The sequence below is a fragment of the Anthonomus grandis genome, chromosome 2 (genome assembly GCF_022605725.1).
Source record: "Anthonomus grandis grandis chromosome 2, icAntGran1.3, whole genome shotgun sequence".
Classification (NCBI taxonomy): Eukaryota; Metazoa; Arthropoda; class Insecta; order Coleoptera; family Curculionidae; genus Anthonomus; species Anthonomus grandis.
The window spans coordinates 44,393,257-44,415,421 of record NC_065547.1 but is presented as its reverse complement, the minus strand read 5'-3'; the positions used below and the strand labels follow the sequence as shown (position 1 = coordinate 44,415,421).

General features: G+C 31.8%; 1 protein-coding gene and 2 long non-coding RNA genes across 5 annotated transcripts in view; 2 read left to right on the top strand and 1 right to left on the bottom strand.

Annotated features, from left to right (window-relative positions):
• The window catches only part of LOC126733480 (uncharacterized), a 264,393-nt gene that overhangs the window by 145,084 nt on the left and 97,144 nt on the right, over positions 1 to 22,165 (top strand). The gene's annotated exons all lie outside the window — the stretch shown is intronic.
• LOC126733476 (uncharacterized) lies at positions 1,649 to 5,408 on the top strand. The gene is made up of 2 exons (XR_007659722.1): positions 1,649 to 2,254; positions 2,361 to 5,408. It is a non-coding gene; the product is annotated as an uncharacterized LOC126733476 (long non-coding RNA).
• LOC126733467 (neuronal synaptobrevin) overlaps positions 6,078 to 22,165 on the bottom strand; it is a 34,363-nt gene continuing 18,275 nt past the window's right edge. Inside the window, exons 6-7 of one of the 3 annotated variants that reach the window (XR_007659716.1) lie at positions 13,027 to 13,722; positions 6,631 to 6,779 (exon numbers count right to left, since the gene is read on the bottom strand). Coding sequence is in view for 1 of the 3 variants with exons in the window: in XM_050436784.1 (XP_050292741.1) it covers positions 6,652 to 6,779 (128 nt within the window). In the remaining 2 variants the exon portion in view is untranslated. Of the gene's footprint in view, positions 6,780 to 13,026; positions 13,723 to 22,165 lie in introns of all 3 variants that reach the window. The other 2 variants (XM_050436784.1, XM_050436785.1) reach the window with 2 other exon arrangements.

The following is a 22,165-nucleotide window of genomic DNA, read 5'->3' as shown; positions in this document are numbered from 1 at the left end:
CCAAATTGTGAACCAAACCTTGTGAAAGTAAGTACTCACTTCTTTGTCTTCTTTTAACTCCTGCCCTGCATTATTATTCACATTATAGTTATTCATTTTCATCCACGTCTTTCTAATTTCTCATTGCCTCCTATGTTTCTTATTACCTGTTTCATTATTTTCCATGTTTCTTTGATTGTTATCCCTTGACATATGTTGATGGGTAACAAATATATGTTTTTTGGCATAAATCACTTTTTTATTGATTTTTGAATAGATCTTAACCTTTTGATGTTTAAATTGTTAACTTTCTATACTGATAAAAAAGAAAAAATTATGGTGGTTCTTATTAAACAAATGTGGTTTTAAAAAATAAAACTGTTTTTAGCATCCCTATGGTTAAAACATTGTAAACATTCTAATTTTAAATCTGTTTAATATGTTTGAAGTAACATATAAAAAAACAAACCATAAATTACTAAAATAAATCATATTACATGTTCTATGATTATCAGCAAGCATTGTTATCAATGTATAGGTGTTGAGTTGATGAATTATGAGTATAATCCAGCAGTCTTCTTAACGCACCAATATTAAGTTGATATTTGTTTAATACTTTTAATTATATCAAAATACTTTCAGATAGAAGCTCTATAACATTTAAATCCAGATATTGATTTCTATTAATTTGTTCGCAAAACCATACATTAAAACATATAAATACATAATTGCAGCAACTCCTTTTACTGTCAAAAGTTAGGCATTTTTCTATTAATCAATCCTTACATTGATGTGTTTATTTATTTTTAGATTGACCTTTTTGTTCTATGTAAAATGGCTAGATTTTGGAAAGACTATCAGAAATCAGTTAGTTTTCTTAACGTGTCGTTTTTGTCAAGAATATAATTATATGAATTGTAAAGCAGGTTATAAACTTAATACACCTCCACAACAAAAAATCACATGAGAAGATAAATTATCTACTAAGATCTTGTCAGTTCTTTGAATAGATTCCAGATATTGTCCACATTTTATCTGAAGTATAGAAAATCGAAAAACCAAAAAAGAAATACTTTTTTTAAGGATTTTAACAGTACAAAGATATGTGTATAGACTTCCTAACAATCCCTGTCAAACACACTATATAATATAGATCTCTTTTTGGATAACCGAATTTCTCAAATTATGTATTATTTTTATATTACTTGGTACACATTATTCCTAGAGGCGGGTACTCACTTAAAGGTGTATCACGTGACGTATCTGATACGGTATCAAGTGAGTACGTCCACAGAAAACAGACCAAGGAAAGATTATGCTCTTGGAAGGATTTTCCTCTTTGTGTTCTGTGAGTACGTCAGCGCGAGCCTGCTACGAACTTCTTCTAGGAGGATCGCACTGCGCTCGTATCTATCCGTCTCATGTAACAATGTGCCGTTGGCAATATTGCCTAATGGCAATATTCCCAGAAAACTTCCCAGGATCTATTTAACTTTCCAAAACCGGGAATTTTCATAGCGGCAATATTGCCAAAATGATGGAAATGTTACCACAATTCTGGAAATATTATTGTCAACATTGCCCACATTTTATTTGTGCATTCGTGTGGCGTGAGCGTGAATCGTGATTATATCGGACCAATCGAAAGGAATCGTATCGCGGACGTGCGTCGTCGGCGACGACTCGTCGCACTGAATCGCCGTCGTCATCCCCGAAATAGATTGGTTTCGGATCGGGATTCGCTCTAGTGCCACTGACTGCTAGTTTATAAGTTATTTATTTGTTTTGTACGCTAAAGTGTGGTAAATTTGTGTAGAAAAAATATAATAAGGGTTAATTATGAAGCCAAAAAGTGATATTTGGAAGTTTTTTTTTAGAAAAAACGTGCAATAATAAGACTGTGTACGAATGTAAATATTGTGGCAAGATTTATACAAATAAAAATGCCACCAAATTTACAAGGCATATTAAGAAATGCATTAAGTGCCCTATTATGCTGAAGAATAAACTGTCTGAGAAATCGAACTCAAACTCGGTGGGATTGGCCAAATTGAATTATTCTTCAGCTGGTGCAAGTGTTAATGTTGGATGTTCAGAACAAGAACCAGAAAGCATCGACCTTGATATGCCTATGATTGAAGTAAATGAGGAAGGTAACAGTTTAAGTTGCGCCAGTTCCGCAGGTTCCGCTTCAATAGCAATGCTTGAGTCTAAGTCTGCGAAGATGTCCAGGTCTGTTTCAAAATTCTTTGACACCATGAATACTAAAGAACAGGTATTTTTATAAATATATATATATATATATATACGGTTTTATGTCTGATATGATTTATAGATTTAAAATATCTGATGTTTAATATTTTTGTCTCTAATTATTTCAGGCACAAACTGACACACTATTGGCAAGGGCCCTCTATGCAACAGGTGTATCTTTCTCACTTTTTGAACACCCATTATGGGAGGAACTATTTCATAAATTGCGACCTGCATATAAGCTACCAACCAGAAAAGTTTTGTCGACAACTCTTTTGGAGAAAGAATTTTTGTTAGTTAAAGAACAAGTCGAGAAAAACATAGAATCATCCGTTAATCTGAATTTAGCATTGGATGGATAGTCTAACATTAGGAATGAAGGGATCTTAAATTTTATTGTGTATACACCCAATCCATATTTTTATTCTTTTGTTGAAACTAAGAGGAACAGACATACTTCTGAATATTTACTGTCTGAAATAGTTGGGATTATAGAAAAACTAGGGCCTGAAAAATTTCTAGTGCTTATTTCAGACAATGCTTCCAATATGTTAAAATGTGGAAGACTTCTCAATGAAAAGTACTCTCATATAATATGGATAGGTTGTATGGCTCACACTCTCCACTTGATAATTAACGACATTTTACAATGTGAAACGGCTAAAAAATTGTTTAATTGTTGTGTGGAAATCATAAAAACCATAAGAAATTCACAGTTGTTAACAGCGGAATTTAAACAACTAAACATTGAAAAAAGTATACAATCCTCTTTACATTTGCCAGTGAAAACGCGCTGGGGAAGTTACTTGGAGTGTCTAAATAGTTTAGTCGTTACAAAATGTGTATTACAAACAATGGCAATAAACGAAGATGCCATAAAGACTTTCACAAATTATAAACAAACTTTACTAAATGATCAGTTTTGGTCAGATTTAGAAAACTTTCGCAGTCTTTTGAAACCAATTGTACATTGGATTACGTATTTAGAAGGTGACTACAACACCATTCACGTAGTCCATTAGGCATCTTTAGAAATAGAAAAAAACCTGGAACAGTTTTTACCTCTGACATTTCGTACCACTGATGCTGGTTTAATTACGCAAAAATTCAAAGATAGAAGACTACGCGCTTTAAAACCTATTCATTTAGCAGCTTGCCTGTTGGATCCCAGAAGCCAAGGATTAATAATGTCAGCACAAGAACGAATTGAGGGTTGCGAAGCCATATATCGAATAGGTCAAAATATGAACACCGTCGATGATCAAAATGTTATGGTACAGATCCCGAGAGGGTCTTTGGGGAAAAGAGTTTGTTTGGAAAACTGCTGAAAACAAAAAGCTCAGTGCTTTGTTATGGTGGAAAACCTTTTATCAAAATACTAAGTTCGGAAAACTTGCAATAAGAATTTTAAGTGTACCTTCAACATCTGCTTCTGTGGAAAGGTCATTTTCTACGTTTTCGTTTATTCATGATAAAAAACGGCAGAAATTAAATACCAACAGAGCGGGAAAATTATGTTATATAGCCCATAATTGGAAACTTATGCACAGATTGAAGGCGCCCACAACCAAGAAGACCGAGATACCCAAAAATACAACTGGTAACACTGAATCAGCTTTGGTGAAAAATATAGCAACTCCATCTTCTTCTAGAACCATAGACACTATTGATGTAAATGAAGAAGTTGACGATCACAGTGCCAGTGATACAATGACAAATAGTTATTCTACTACCTCTCCATCATCATGCTCCTACATATCGGAGTCTGAGTTTAAAGCAGAATCGGATATTGACTTTTATGGTATCGATGCAGCAAATACCTCAACACCGTGATTTTATACAGTTAGGACAATTTTTGGGAGAGAATATGGGGTCTGATGGCGGTTTTTTGACGAACACAAAGAGGTTCGCAGCGCGCTCGTGGACGTCAGTTTGATCGTATTTCAAGTGTGTACGTCGACGTATTGACACGATGGGAGAGCAGTGGACGGAAGAAAAGTGTTTGAATTTAATTGAAATTTACCAAAATTATCCAGTGTTATGGGATCCGAAAGACTCTGATTTCTATAAAAAAAATTGAAAGCAGATGCGTGGGAGAGAGAGAGGTGCAGTTTGCTGTTTTTAAAAACTCCTCCGTCCGAAATCCTTCCTTGACAGCCGGCATCCACGTAAAGAATGTTATAATTTGCATCCACCAGTGCAAAGAGAACGAGGACAAATGGAGCTTGTAATAATACATGTTTCCCGTCCATCGCCCCAATGCAATTGGGAAAATTCCACAAAACATTAAAATCGTCTGAAATAGTTTTCCACTCTTCACAGTTGTTAGGAATCTGCAACAAAGGAACCAATCAATATTTTTTAATGTTTATTCATATATATTTGAGGAAAAAAAATATATAATATTGTATAATTTCCAATATTGTTTCAGGAGAGTAATGGGATGAAGACAGGACATGGTGAAATAGCTGAAAAAGACAGCTTAGCAACACCAGAAGTAGCGCCAGAGCCACCAAGGAAATCGGCAAAACTGGATCCAAAATTACAAATGCTGAAAGAGGCTTTTGGAATCTTAAAAACTGCTTCATCAAAACCAACTGATCCAATAAGCAATATAAAAAATTACGAAATTAGAAGTTTTTTGGAATTCGTCGGAAGTAAAATGACAAAGTATTCCGAAAACACTAAAAACGCTGTGCAAGAAGGCATATGCGACTTAATTTTCAAGGCAGACAGGCATTACTGTGATAATAATGTTAACATTCAACCTGTTTACTCCAACTCGATACGACCAGGTGAATACCATGCAGCACCGAGTACATCCGGATATGTGTTACATGTTCTTACTCAACTAGATCGACATCCCTCTCAGCATTCCCAAGACCAAGAATCTCTGGCTCAGTCATCCTCAAACCTGCCATCCCGACAGTCGTCTCCAAAGCAGCTAGCTTCAGATCATCCATACTCAGAGTATTTCGGAGCGTCTACAATCACAAAGCAATTTATGTCTTCAAAAGACTCTCAATGCCCTATCTCAATCTCCTATTCAGATACATTCAGGACAACCATCACCAAATTGTCAGCCATCTCCGCATAGTGAATTGTCAGAGTTACTTAATATGGACTTTATGAGGTATAGGTATAGTTTAAAGAATAATAAAAATATCTTACCTTCACGTTGCCTTTTAATACGTCAATGATTGCTTCTGGAACAAATTTGCTTATGACTTGCTTGGATATTCTAAATGTATACTGCGAACTAGTAAACGAATCACCACTTGCCAAAAATCTCAGTGTTACAGCCAATTTGTCTTGAACTGTTATAGCTTTTCTGAACTTCGTGTCTTTAGTGAAAATCTTAGGTCCAATAAGATTTAACAGGAATTCAAAATCTGTAGATGCCATACGCGTGAAATTCTTAAAATGTCCACTGATCTCTTGAGACTTCATGTCCAATATTAAATTAGTTCGATTTTTTTTTCTGTATATTTCACGTTGCCAAAATCGACGTTTATAATCTTCAGTGAGGTTGTATATAAAATATATAAACGCAGCACAACCCACCATTTCGGATAACATTTTCCGCGTGATTTCTTTTCGAGCACTGCGAAGCTCTTGCTAAAAAGAGCGGATCTGAAAGCTCTTAGCTGGATACCCCGTAAAGGAAGACGAGGCGTACACACTTGTAGGTTAATACCGTATCAGATACGTTACGTGATACACCTTTAAGTGAGTACCCGCCTTAGTAAGTGAAATACTATTTCAGCACAAATCAATACTGACATCTTATATTCTTAACTCTCAATAAATATGGGTGGTAGTTTAAACTAAATAAAACCAGAGACTCATGTATTATTATTTAATTTTTAAATAAATTACCTTACAATCGTACCCATAAACTTCAATATAGCTCCTAACAACATAAACTCTACTATTATATCTTTATTATAGTTATAATAATATGTTATTTATACTCACAGTTGTTTAACTAGAAGATAGTATTATAATATTGGTGTCCTGAAGTTAAACACAAAAAATCACATCTAAAGATATAGAAATCAACTACTACCAAGATCTTTTTACATTATATAATATATTATATTGTGTAGTGACATCTTGTTTCTATAATATACATACAAAAAGAAAAAACAAAACACCACCAAATTAGTAGCACATATTATAAGGTGGCGTTTCCTTGTTTTACTCTAATTCGTTTTTGTTTCACACTCTAAAAAATAAAGTTTGCATTTAAGCTTGAGTTGTTGGTTATCCTTGATCAATTCCTTAAGAGAACTTGACAATCTATAGACAAAATATATATCAAGGGATTAATATAAATTAGTGGTAAGGTACTTCTGAAATAAACCCAGTCGTTATATATGCGAAGCCAGACAGAAATTAAACGGTTAGCAAACGTATTTAAGACTTAGCCACTGGAGGAGAAGCCTTGGTGTCAATAGGTGCAGGAGGAGCCGCAGTTGGTAAGGGCGGTTGGTATCCTGGTGGGATGTAGGGGGTTGTGTTTTTTTCTTCTGGCATAAATTTCACTGGAAAAGAGTTTATTAGGTGTATATCTAAGCGAGTAGGGTTTCAGGATATTTCTGATATTATTATAGGAATATTAAATGTGGGAATTCATTTTTTAGTTTATCTATTAACAGGTTTTAGGTAGTTATTTTGAATTTTTCAATTTTATTTATATATTGTCAATTTTTTTGGTGCTCGTTTGGTTTTACCTGAACCGAAAATTTGCTAATTTTGCAATTACATTTAATAAAATAATTCAAGATTCGCTTATTAAAAATTTTTGAAACTTTGCACAAGGGTTTGCCAGATTGGTCTCTTCAAAAAGTTATCTTACATTTTTTCTATAAAATATACAGAGAAGCCAATAATTGACTCTCTTTAAATTTACATGGGTTTTCCTATGTTCCGCTCAGCGACGCACCACCCGGTATAATCATTTAAACTGTAACGTACTTATTTTCTGTACAATTTGTAGTATTCATCTACTTGATAATTGGTTTATTACAGATAATAAGGTGGTTTGATTTAAATAAATAAATTAAACATAGCATAATATTGCATTATATTTAATCTGACTCCGTTCAAAAGGATAAGTTCTTCTACTTCCTTAAGGACTTCATTGAAATTGTTTTCGCGGAACATAAGTTGAATATCAAAGGCGAGAATATCGGAAGAATATCAAAGGTCAGAACCTCACGTTCTATTTCTACCTGTTTCGATCGATCTGCATTAAGTCTTAAGCATGCTGCCTGATCTTGTAGAGATTTTAAATTAATCTGATATATTTCTCGTCCAAGTCGGCGTCTTTCAGGACATTATTATATCCTGAATAGATGACTTATATATAATCGATTAGACATACGTAAACATCAAAGAGGACTCAGCATCTCTGGATTAGGACTTAAACTCCATAGAGTGCTTCTCTGGTTCGGACTGCATTTATACCGATGGTATAAACGTAGCTGCTAATATGCTATGCTATGTAGGTAAAACTCTGATACATTAATGTCTCCCTTTATGCACTGTATTATTGGCGTTTGACAGTCTATACTTTTTGACGATGCTAAGCTGTTGGATGTACGAGTATATGAGCAAATAAAGAAGTATTATTATTATTATTATTAAAAAGTACTAAAGAGAAAAAATGAGCTCCAATGATCCAGAAACTGCTAATTTCTTTGTTTTTTTTAAACGGTGTCCACCGATAATAATTTACCAATGCCAGACTATTCCATTCGATAAATTTTAGATATGAACGCTATCTCGCTAGCCCTAGGAGATACATTTACAGTCAATCAAAACAATTCAATCTCCTTTGACCTGGATGGTCATTCCAGCCTTCATGCTCAAGAGTTGTACTTGTACTCTTTCCTGCCCTTTATCCAAAATCTCCCAGCCTTTTTCCAAAGGGAGCTACATTCAGCCAATTGATAAGTCTGTAGTAAAGGATAAAGCATCGACCATTACAGGAGCGTAAGTATTAAATCAACTATCGCTAAGGTTTTTGATAAGCTTGTCACTGCACAGTTAGCTGGAACCTGTCTTAAATCTCTTAATGATAATCAACATAGTTTTTCTGTTGGTAAATGAACCAATCTCACACAGTACATACAGTTTTTAATCACTTCAATGGAAAGTGGTTGGCAGGTAGACAGTTTATATACCGAGTATAGTAAGGCCTTTGACCAAGTCAACCACAAACTTTTAATTGGTAAATTGGAGTTAATGGGTATTAGAGGGTATCTCCTTGCATGGATGTACAGTTTTTTGTCTGGAATGTAGCAATATGTGAGAGTCGTGATCTTTATCGTCTGAAATTGAGGTCACTTCTGGGGTACCGCATTTTTGATCTTTACGAATGACATCAGCCATATAATTAATTCTAATCATCTTTCATTAGCAGATGATGTTACACTTTTTCAAACAATTTTATTTAAGCCAGACTCTCTTGACTCTCAGTTAGACTTGGAGTGGAATGCAGATAATGGTTGCATTCGAATGTATCATACAGTGCGAGTAACATCTTTTACTCGTATTCGGACTTTTCTTGTTTTTGACTATAGGGTCAATAGGAATAATATCAATAGAGATCAATGGACTAATTTGGCGTCTTACTAAAGATTCTTCTCCTGTGGTCTTTGAACATTTATATTTTTCTATGTTAGGCCATGTTTAGAATATGCCAACATCGTGGGTTTACGTGGTGACCAGTGCCTTATTGATTTGTTAGAGGCTATTGTTTAGTGTAAGTTTATTTTCATTAAGTTAACTGATGATACATATAAAGTGTTTTAAAGGATGTAACATTTTTGGCCTTTAAACACTAAAATCTGACATTGCAGTCAGATATTTTGTGTTGCTAATGGGCACATTGATTGCACTAAAATCTAGAGGTTTCTTAATTTTCATGTCGACTCACTAAAAATTCCAATCTATTTAAAGTACCTACCCTTTCATCGTATTAATTATGGATACAACAATACAATTTCTGTAGTGCAAAGACATTATAATGAGATATCTAGTCGGGGTGATCTCTTTATATCATTCAATAGGTTTAGTCTAAAATCTAAAGAACCGCTTTGATTGATCATATTTTGTTCACCATTGATTATAAAAATTATATTTAGTTTGTTATCTAGGATCAAGTCGATTTTTCTATTACACTTTTTTTATGAGACTTTTTAGGCCATCTTATAAGATTCATGATTTAATTGGTAATGTATTTTTATGTATAACTGGAGTTTTCCGTTTGTAAATAAATATCTAATGCTTTTATGTTATCGAATACTGAGCAGTATCAAAATGCATATTGCAGTAGTTTGATGAGTGCAGTGTTAACTCAACAGGCAATCTATTATCTTCGGGACTTGACTCATCAACTCCATATGAATCCATAGACATCAACTTAATTTTATCTACACATTTTGTTAAACCCTTTGATTTTGTCACCTTTTATGCTGAAAAAGTTGAGAGAGAAAGTTTGCTGAAATTGTCAAGATCTCGAGAACTATAATAAAAGTTACGATCTTTTGGATTCAGAAGTATTTAGAAAATCGTTGCCATTATAACCATGAATAAATTCTATGATTTCTTGGGAATTTTCAGTTTGCTTGAATTGCACATTTTCCTGACTTTGCATATTGCTAAGATTTTTTTTATGTACCTTACAGATCAACGAGTTTCCCTTAATTTTTCAGTATTTTCTTAATTTATTTGAGTTTCTTCATTTTCTTAGGTTTCCTCAGAAATCTTTGGCCCTGTTTTTTTTTAATGTAATTGATTTTATGCTTAATTTTTCTAGACTTCTTTAGCTATTTTAATTTTTCGTCAATTTCATGGATTTCTTTAGATTTTTTAATATTCTGTTAATTTTAAACTTTTATTTTATAATTTAATCACCGTCATGAGCAAAAAGTTGAGGATAGCTATCAACTTGATGTCATCTACATCAATTTTGCTAAGGCCTTTGATTTTGCCACTTTTTTATTCAAAAGTATTACTATAATTTGGATTCGGAATTTCGGAAATATTTTTAAAAAATCCTTGAAATTATAATGATGTAAAAGTTCTGTTTTCTGCTCAAATAACAAATTTTTGAAACTGAAAATATTAGGTCTTCAGTTTTTCCAAAATTAAAATACAAAAATTACAAATTAAAGAACCTTCTCGAAATCACTGTTAATGAAAATAATCAATAATTGTCGGTTGTACCTAGGATGGATAAAATGATAAACTCTATAGGAAGCTATAGATATCAACCTAATGTCATCTACACTGATTTTGTTCAAGCCTTTGATTTTGTCACCTTTTTTTGCTGAAAATTGTCAAGATCTCAAGACCTATATAAAAGTAACGACCTTTTGGATTCAGAATGTTAGAAATATTTAGAAAAATCGTTGACATTTTCCTGACTGCATTTTGCTAAGATTTATTTTTTATATAGATACAGATAAACGAGTTTTTCTTAATTTTTTAGTGTTTTCTCTATTTTTCTGGAGTTCTGAAAATTTTCTTGAATTTATTAGAGTCTCTTTATTTTCTTAGCTTTCCTCGGTAATCTTTGGCACTGGTTTTTTCTTGTTTATTTTAATTTTTTGTTATTTTCATGGATTTGTTTAGGTTTTTCTACATTCTGTGAATCTTTTTTGATTTTAAATTTCCTTCTAGTGTTGACGACTTTGTGAAAATTAAAGTTTTATAATTTAACCACAGTCATGAGCAAAAAGTTGAGGATAGATATCAACTTAATGTCATCTACACCGATTTCGCTAAGGCCTTTGATTTTGCCACTTTTTTGTTAAAAAGTTTTACTACAATTAGGATTCAGAATTTCGGAAATATAAGAAAAATTCTGTGATTTTCTTGGGATGTTTCTGAATTTCTTCAAACTTGACGTGTTTGCTTACACTTTTCTTTTCTACACTTGACTTTTTTTTTAAGTTTTTCCTTGGATATACGTGAAAAAAAATCGTCTAACGCTAACGTTATTTTTTTGTTTATATTACAAATCACTATAATAATATAGGATCGAAGTGGTGGACAACTGATATTGACGATAAATCATATTATGGTTACAGTACGCATATTATGCGTACAGTTACACTAGCACTGGTTTATCTACTGTATGCAATTAAACAACCTAATAGGCAATAATCATTTAAAATATTTAATGCCTTTAGGCTCTTAATTACTGAACAGCATTAATGGATAATATAACTTGTAGCAACAATTCTAAATCAAATAAAAAAATACTTTATTTGTTAATTAAAAGTTACAGTAAATAATAAAAATTAAATTCAAAAAGTTTGATGCGGACTTGACTCTCTATATAGATTACATTACTAAATACACTGATTTTGTCATATTTTTTGCTTAAGATTGATAACATCTGGAGAACTATAAGAGTTTTTTGAATTTTTTTCAATTTATTGAAGTTTCATTATTTCATTGGGTTTCCTCGGAAAGCTTTGACACATTCTTTGAACGTAATTAATTTTTTCCGTAATTTTCTTAGATTTCTTTAGTTTTAGGGTTTTTAAAATTTTATTCAACTTTCTTGAGTATAAATATTTTTAATATACTTATTGGCGTTTCTTTTCAAGTCCATTAGTTTGCTTCAATACAGGGTGTTTCAGAACTATGGGAGATCAAACTTCTAGGGGTTGTTCAGTGCAACAGTAGAATCCATTTGAGTATAGGAACCCATATGTCCGGAAATGTGTCACTACGCCACTACGGCCCTAAGACGCGTTTAAATTTAGAAAAAATATTAATTACCTAAATAGGATCTGATGCATTTATTTTTACCTTTTGTATGTGATGGATTCTTGAATGAATGAATGGATTCTTCTGTTACACTGAACAACCCCCAGAAGTTTGATCCCATAGTTCTGAAACACCCTGTATAGCTGTGTCATTTTCTTATTTCCCTAGAACTTTTTAAATTTTTTTGAAAATTTCATGAATTTTTATTACTTTTGAGTTTTCCATTTATTGAGTTTTCTTCAATACTATTAATTCATTTAAAAATTATTTTATTTATTTAAATTATTAAATATTATTTTAAATTATTTTGCCTTCAATTTTATGTTAATTTCAAGGATTTGTTTAGGTTTTCTGTGTTTAGTTAAGCTTTTTTAATTTTACATTTCCTTGGTGTAGTTAGGCGACTGTGGGAAAATTAAGGCATAATTAACTTGTTGACATATTGCCTGAAAAAATCGTCAAAGAGTTGAGGAATTTTTATTTTTTGACCCCATATTTCCAATACAAGTGACAACATGGGAAGTGTGTCTAGAGAACATAAGTTGATTTAAAATTTTTTGGGGGCAAAGCAACGAATTTTCTGCCCAATTAACAAATTATTAAATTGATAATATTAAGCCCTTTCCAAGGGTCAGTTTTCCCAAAATTTACCTTCCAAATCCAAAGATTTACTAGTTAATTAAACTCCAAAAATTACAAATTAACGAACCTTCCCGAACCTTCACCAATTAAAGAACTAATGAAAAATATATCTCAGAAATATCCTGAAGTTATTATAAAGATCAACTAAGTACGAATAATGTGGCATGGATATCTAACAGTTTATATTTTAGTGTTCTCTGTCGGTCTTCCTGTGTTCCTTAACATTTATAAAATAAACAAATGTATGAGAGTGAAAATGTATAATAAATGGCTCAAGCAGCTTTTAAAAAAAAACGTGTAAAATGAGTATAAATTGTAAAAAGTCATGCTGAAATGGTATTTTGTGTAAACATATATTACCTGTTTGCATTCTTCATACTTGAAGGTCTGGTCTTCTAATAAATAAAGGGCCTCGGCAAATTTTAAGTTAATATTATATATTTTTTTATACATATTATTGACTAGGACACACGACAATACTCATCCTAATTAAATTTGGTTTTAGTTATATAATCAAAATTAATATAGGGGTTCGTAAAATATATGATACATTATATGTTATAATAGCAGAAGAAATAGTCTTATATAAATAAAATATTCGTGAGTTGGTAATTTCACCATATATAGCAGTTTTAAGTGATATACGATACTCTTCTTATATATATTTTTATATAATATATAGTTCTCTTCGTTTGAGATAAGAACACATAATGCATACAATAATATCCTAAAAAATTCAAAGACCCTAAATCTCTAACTTTATACTCTATAGTCGTAAACTTTATCAAGCAATGTAAGTTAATAAAAAGTTTCATAAATAACTTCAAAATGTACGACACACAGTTTTTATGAAATGGCCGCGCTTTTTTACAATATAATTATTATTTTTATTAACAATGAATTACTTATTATCCCTATATACTGTATTTTTGGGTGCCAAATTCATATATAATATACAATCCTAATTATTGTAAATATAATGTTAAAATGACACTGCGTATGTGCACATATGTTATTTATATTAATGGTTGACGGTTCTTTTTTTGCCAATTCAAACTGGAAAAGAAAAGAAAAAAAACCGAGAGTTTAAATTTTGGTTTTGTTTGTTTTTGGTTTGCACAATAGTAACATGCGCATGCCCACTGAGACACACACACGCCTAAGTTTTAGTGGCTTTGGTTCAGCTACTTTTAAGTACAGTGTTTTTGTTTTATTTATTTAGATTAAAGTTTGATTTTTTTTACTTATGTCAAATACCGCAGTCCTCCCTACCTATACAACAAGATTACCTTATTCGGACAGACATTCACCGCTTAAAATTAAGGAATAAATCGTTAACTATTATTCCCAAATATAAAAATCAATTTTTCAAAAACTCATTCTCTTATGATATTTGTCACAGCAGTAATATGTGCTACCATCCGATATAACTGATATTTCGAATTCCATTTATAGATTTAAAACAAAAGTTTTATTAGATAATATCAGTATAATATAATAATTTTTCTTGTTTATAAATGATAATTGAGTGGCTAGTTTTAGATATCGCACATCCCGAACAAAATTGTATTATTTCGAAATTTTTCAAATTTCGTTTTTTTTACGGAAATAACAAGAAAAATACCTGTTCTATTATCCAGCAAAACCGCAACATTGATATTTTAAAATTCGGTCACCAGGGGCGCGAAAGACATAAAATAGCCTGAGGCCATACCGTCAGAATTTCCGTGTATAAGACAGTATCATTTTTTAATTAACGTGGCGGGTTGTTTCCGAATAAAAGTGTATTATCTCAAAAGATTCACTGAATTTGCAAGCGATTTTAATACAAAAGCGCATTATTTTCAAATAACCCATAAAATTATCACTCCTTTTCCGTTAAAAAGAGTATTATTTCAAGATATTACACTTTTGAACGGAAATTTGGGCTATGTATGTATTAAAATTGTTAGTCCAAAAGTGAATCATTTGAAATATTCCAGTTTTGTACGGAAAAAATTATAATAGTACTCACAGATTATTAGCAGTATAGTGCATTTTTTTGAAATACGACAGTTTTGACCGGAAGAAAGTTTAATTGATATGTATACTTTTTATTTTATATTTTTGATACATTAAAATTTGATAATTTTTTTTATTAAAGGCTTCTTATAACAGATAATAAATAATAAAACTTGACTTTGGCCTTCAAATGAAAAGATTTTAATCAAAAAAACTATTTTATGCGTAATTTTACATTTTTTATAAAGCTTGAAGGAAATCTATTTGCATGTTTTTATTGTGTTTACACTTAATCTATGAAATTTTGTTCAAAATTCAGTGGGTAAAAACTATTCACAACTTGAAAATGTCAATTTAGAGAGTGACTTATTGGTAAAAAATACTAGCGATTTTTGTAATAATTCAAAAAGCGATAGTCAAGCTTTGGAATTACTAATATCAATTGAACCATTTAACATTGAGACCTACAGTAATAAAGAAAATGAAATTGAATTCGATATTAACATTTTGCATGAAAATTCAGAAAGTACAAACTCTTACGTGCTGAATAATCTATCTGATGGTGAATGGGTCAATGAAAATAATATTTTCTGTTAAGATACTTACAATGCGATTAACACCTCGGTTAATACGACAGACTTTAAAAATAATCATCAAAATTCAATGAACTTTGAAGAGCACACATAATTAGATTTATCTGTGGATGACGATGACAGCGTAAAAGATCGCAACTATGAAGCTGATAGCAGTGATAGTTCTAGCACATCATCTTACTCTAGCTCATCATCCTCATCCGAGTCCTCAACTTTTTCTCCGTTACCTTCTTCTAGTGCTGTAGTTGAGGAAGTACAAATTACAGGAAATGAAGTTAAAGAAAAGGTACTGACGCGAAAGAGATTTCGCGTCTTAAAAACTTATTTCTGCAAAAACTGTTAAGGCTCAGTGTGGGGAAAAATGCAAATATGAATGCAGCAAAAAAATAACAGCAGATCAGCGACTGATATTATTTAATGAATTTTATAGTATAAACGATATAAATGGAAAACGAGAGTTTATTAGTCGCCATTCGGATAAAATTCAACCGAAATATAGAAAAGAGACAGTTAAAAGAAGTTTTAATTACGCGTATTATTTTACCATTGAAAAAAGCAAAATGAGAGTTTGCAAGAAATTTTTTAAGTGGACTTTGGATATTAACGATAGAATGATTGATACTGCTTAAAAAAAAGAACATCCTATGGAACTGTAGAACCTGATGCTAGAGGCAAACACTGTAATCATTCTAAAGTTGACAATGGGCTAAAAGAAGGTGTTAGAATGCTAATTAACTCAATACCACGTGTTGAAAGCCACCAGCTTAGAGCGCAAACTAGCCAAGAATTTATCGACGGAGGTAAATCAATTGCAGATTTGCACAGAAATTATGCATCATTATGTAAAAATGAAAACAAGCCTTTTGCAAACTATCACATGTACTCCGATATATTTAACAGGGAATTTAATATCTCATATTTTGTACCGCGAAAAGACCAATGTAATTTATGTTACGTATATCAAAATGCAAATGAAGAAAAAAAGGAAAAAATAAACAAAGAGTATGAAGAACATCAAAATGAAAAAGCTCTTAGTCGAAATGAATTGGATATAGATAAGGCAAAAATAAATGACATTTATTCCGTAGCTTGCTTTGATATGCAAGCATTACTTCAAATTCCCAAGGGACAAGTTTGGGTTTTTTACTATAAGTCAAAATTAAATACCATGAACTTTACAATAGCAGAGATGTCCAATGATGCAACAAATTGTTATGTCTGGCATGAAGGTGAGGGAAGAAAAGGGGCGACAGAAGTAGGATCGTGTATGCTGTCATACCTATAAGAAAAATCTATAAGATGTGACTCAGAAGAATTGGAAATAGTATTGTACAGTGATAACTGCGGAGCTCAACAAAAAAATAGGTAAACAATTTATAAATATTGTGAACATGTGAATTTTTATTTGATTAGTTTTTTTTTCATTTTAGATTTTTGATTGCAGTTTTTATGTATGCCGTAATGAACTTCAAAATAAAAAGCATTACCCATAAATATCTTGTGGTCGGCCATACTCAAAATCCTGGAGATTCAGTCCACTCGACCATTGAAAAGCAGGTAAACTCTAGGCTGCCTTGTTTTACGTTTAATTATGTTTATACAAAACTTTGCTTTACTTTAGGTTACACGCTCTTTAAAATCAGGTCCCATCTTTGTACCTGATCAATTTGTTACTATGATCAGAATGGCCAAAAAAAAAAGGCCCTCGTCAAGGAGCTTACACATGATGACTTTTACAATGTTTAGCAACTAATGACTGATTTTGGAAGTAATTTCACAGTTAATTCTAAGAAAGAACAGGTTTTTATAAATAGTCTTCATGTAGTTAAAGTCGAAAAGGCACATCCATTTAAATATTTTTACAAAACATCTTTTTCTGATTTGGACTTTGAGGAAGTGATTGTAAGAGAAACTAAACTTGTTAATACCCGAAAATCCTCTAGAAGGACAGAAACAGACTGTGATGTCCCAAAAGTGCCTACATTAGTCAAAGCATATTCTTCTAAACTTCCTTTAAATGAAAATAAATAGGACCTTAAATTCCTGTTAGAAAACGGATACATTCCAAAATATTATTCACTCTTTGTTTTAATTTTAGCTTGGAATTTTTAGAATAATAACTTGGTCTTATTTTGTTTGTTTTATAGTTAATTTAAGTAATTTTTTCCTAGTTAAGTCTAAAACTGTATTAAAGTTAAAGCATTTTATTTCCCAATTAAGCTTAAGAATGTAAGCTGTAAAACTAAAAATTTGTTTTTTAAGGTAGTATTAAAGTTATGAAGATCAATAAAAGTTTATTTCCATTTCTCGTTGTTTAATTAAAATATTTGTAAGTAAATAAACTTCTTAAGAAATAATAATAATATTATTGTAAAAAAAACACGATAATAACCCATTATTATTAACCAACACAGTTCTATTTTCCAAAAAAATTTCGAACAAAAGCGATTATTTCGAAATAAAACTCTAAAAAAACCCAAAAAAAAATATTTTGTATGTTAAAGTAAAAAAAAAATTGTTTGTGTTATATATTAGACCCATCTTCAAACTTTTTGCAAAAAAACAATTGAATTACATTAAAAACAAATGAGGAACAAGAATTTAAGAATTTGAAAATTATATTTTTGCCTCTCCTGTAAAACTTTGAAATAATACACTTTTGTTCGGGACGTGCGATATATTCTCTCTTATTTAATTATTGTAGTGTAATCTGTACTAGTGTAATTTGTTAGTTTTCTTTAAAAATTAGTTTAGTCCAAAAGTTTTTTATGTTGTAGGTAGAACAGAACCTGCATTTTCCATGCAGGAGTCTGATACAGTTGCTTTTATTTACCTCAATTATTATACATACCTATAAGTTTACATTCTATGTAATTTCCTTGGTAAATAATAAACGTTTTTTTTATGTAAATGGAGTTGCGCCAGATGTCCTCTTTTCGCAGAAATATAGGTAATATCAACGTCCTTATTATAGAAATTTTTAGATCAAATCTTCGATGCTTTTGCCCTAGATCGAAGATCCACTGCAAACATTTTATTACCTTATCAATCTGATCATTTGCTCATCTACATCATATCCTATCTCTTCCTCCTAATGGAAGAACGTAAGTAAGTATCCGTAGTCATATATACTGACTTTTCTAAAGCATTTGATCGGTATGATGATAAAGTTTTGTTTGAGAAGTTATTGTATGTTGGGTTTCCATACTCGATTGGGTTAAAAATTCATTTGAGGGGCGAGTTTAAAGAGTGAATTACAGTAACCATCAGGGAGAAGATACAGCTCCTTTCAATCTACTTTTCAATGCTTTTGTCAATGATATTTCAACTTGGTTCAAAAACAGCAAATGTCAATGGAAGTGAAGAAAGAAAGAAAGAAAATGTGCTATATTACGTAAGAATAATCTTGTGTACAAACATCCTACAAGCTAAAAAAACAAAACAAAAATACAATTTCAAAAATTGACAAAACAATGAACAAAATTAAACGCAAGAAGACAAAACTTTTTGAACATACTTGAATTAAAGATAACTAAATAAAACAATAAATTACTAAATAAAAGTAAACTTGTGGAAAAAAAAACTTTTCAACATATCCCAGGTTAAAACCTATCATTAAAAAAGTTATCCAGGTTATAATATGCCTTAGCCAATAAAAGCGTCTTTAATTCTCTTTTAAATTTCTTAACATGCGATATATGTCTAACACATAGAGGAACATGATTGTAAATTTTTTTACTTGTGTAAATTAATGAGTTTTTAGTAAGGGAAGACGTAGGAATAGGTAGGGAAACATCATTTACACGACGAGTCAAATGGCCAGTGTCAGAGGGTAGTTTGGGAATTTTGTGAATAAGAGCAGTTGTTTCTAAGATAAAGAGTGGAAAAAGAGTTAGGATTTTTTCAGAAATGAAGAGGGGTTTGCAAGAACTTAGCAGAACACAGGTATCTAACTGCTTTTTTTTGAATAACAAAGACAATGTTAAGTAGCCCCTTATTGGTTAAACCCCAAAAAGGCAAGCCATACCGAATATGAGATTCAATAAGTGAAAAGTACACTTAACGTGCAACCACCCCTCCCAGCTCGTGTTTTACCATTCTTACTGCAAAGCATCCAGAAGATAATTTCCCAGCTAAATGTAAAATATGATCTTCAAACCGAAGGCGACCATCAATGGTAATTCCTAGGAACTTGCAGCACTCTTTATTCTGCAAGAGGGAATTTTCGTCAAACATCAGACCCTGAACATCGCACTTAAACCCCATAATAGACTTCTTTCTTACATTAAACACGAGCCTGTTGGAAGCACACCACCCTGATAGAATCTGAAGGTTTTTAAGGATACAAGTCTTAATATAATCAGAATTTTTATGGCTCCATAGTATGGTGGTATCATCAACAAACTGAACCACCTTGCCCTGCAGTTTCAATGAACTCAAGTCATCCACATACAGTAAAAATAACGGTGGTCCCAACACTGAACCCTGGGGAACGCCGCATTTTAGGGATCTAGAAGCAGACAAACGCCCAGATACTGTAACCTTCTGAGTACGATTTGATAGATAGGACTCAAGCCATCGCAACGCTACGCCCCTAAAACCATATTTATCGAGCTATATATAGATAACAGTATTCCATGATCCACACAGTCAAATGCTTTGGATAGATCACAAAACACTGCCGCCGATGACTCTCCAGAATTCAAGGACACATAGACGCTCTCCAAAAAGCTAAAAACAGCATCATGAGTCCATTTACCGGCTTGAAATACAAACTGATTTGCAGACAAAATGCCATTATGATGTAAAAAGGACAAAATTCTGCTTTTTGCAAGTTTTTCAACTATCTTAGAGAGGGTAGACAAAATAGAAATGGGACGGAAATTACAAGGCTGATCCAAATCTCCACCCTTATGAAGAGGGATAACCACTGCCTCTTTTAAACATGAAGGAAAAATGCCAATATGTAAAGAATTGTTTATGGCAGAAACTAAAGCATTTAAGACTGAATCAGGCAAAAATAGTAACAACCTCGAAGATATCCCATCAGCTCCAGATGATTTATGGTTTTTTAGCTGTTTGATTTCATTTTTTATTTCGGTAAGATCGACAGGATGAAAGAAAAATGAATGCTCAACCGACACTTGTTGAAGATAATGTAAGGGATCAATGTTACTACGAATGCCCTTGAGCAAGATATTAGGTATATCACAGTAATAGTCGTTTAAAATGTCAGGTCCTTACTCCGGTTCAGATACTTTTCTATGGCAATGTCTAAAATCATTAATAATCGACCAATACTCTCTTTGCCTATTTGATGACATATTTAAGCGATCCCTATAATAATTAGATTTTGCTGCTTTAATTGTCTTTCTGTACAGACTACGGTATTTCTGATGATATACAAGGATATTTTCATTTGTGGTATATTTGCACAATTTAGTCAAAACACTGAGGTTTTTAGCTGAAATTCTAAGGCCTCTTGTAACCCATGGCTTTAGTTTTTTAGTTTTAAGCCTCATTTTAGAAAAGCACTGATTGATCTTATCACACAGAACTTGAAAAAATAAAGTAAGTGGGTCAGAAGCCGTTCCAAGTGCATTCCAATTTACCGAAGCTGTAGCAGCAGAAAAAGCATTGAAATTTCTCCTGCTGAAAATTCTTCCCATATAATGAGATGAAGATAATACAGTATTATATGGCATTTTAGCAAGAATAGTTTCATGGTCGGAAATACCAGATGGGAGTACTGTGCATAAAACGTCATTAAAATTTGTACAGAAATAGTCAATTGTAGTTGCAGATGACGAAGTTATTCGTGTGGGAGAAAGAACGTGCATCTTCAAGTCGTAAGAATTTAAAATACTTAAAAGAGAAGTACGTGGCAAGGTTTCATCAGTGTAGTTGATATTAAAGTCACCAGCCAATATAACCTTAGAGTGTAGGGACAACTGGGATAAAAGAGAATCAAGTTTGTCCAGAAACATAGTAATATCTCCTGTAGGTGGCCTATAAACGCAAAGAATATGTAAATTAAAACGCTTACAAAAAGAAAGAGAGAATTCAATAACATTCTCTAACAGAAAATTATCATAATATTACAAAAAATCGTTTTAATTGTTTGCCTAGCCAAGATCATGGTTCCTCCATGTATAGATTGTTGACAACAAAAATTTGATATAGGAACATAATCAGATATTAAAAAACATTCACTAGGCCTCAACCAGTGCTCAGTCAGAAGTACAATATCAGGAAAATTACATGTGTCCAGCAAACATGAAGCTTATCCATCTTGTTTCTTAGGGATTGTATATTAAGAATAAAGATACTTAAACTTTTCGAAGAGCTAATTTCAATCTTACTAGTAGAATATGAACATGAATGAGATTCAACCTTCGTGGACATGTCTATAAAAAAGAAGAATTCAATTCATGATCAGTAATCAGTTCAGACTCATTAATTTGATGATTCAAAGACAATTTATTCAATGAAATATTAATTTTAAAATATTTGAAAATATGTGCATATAATAATGATGCCAAGTCTGAACCAAAGTTACTGGCGTGATTAGACTCTAAAATCCCATACAGATTAATATTATTTGCATGAAAAGTACGATAAAGGGCCTTATTACTATTATAGATAACATTATGGTTTAAATAAATATATTAGTGTTTTGAGCCTTTCGCAGGATGACTTGTTATGTTGTTACATCAACTTCTCTAGCAAATTATACAATAAAGAACCATGCTATTACATATGTCTCTTCTATAAAAGACCTAACCAAATCTTTTGAATTTTTGAAGTTAGATTTCTTTAACATTTGAGTTCTTAATTAATTTTCACAAAAAAAACTTAGTTTGTAAAAGTTTGGAATCTGGACAAAAAATTAAAAAAGTGTTTTG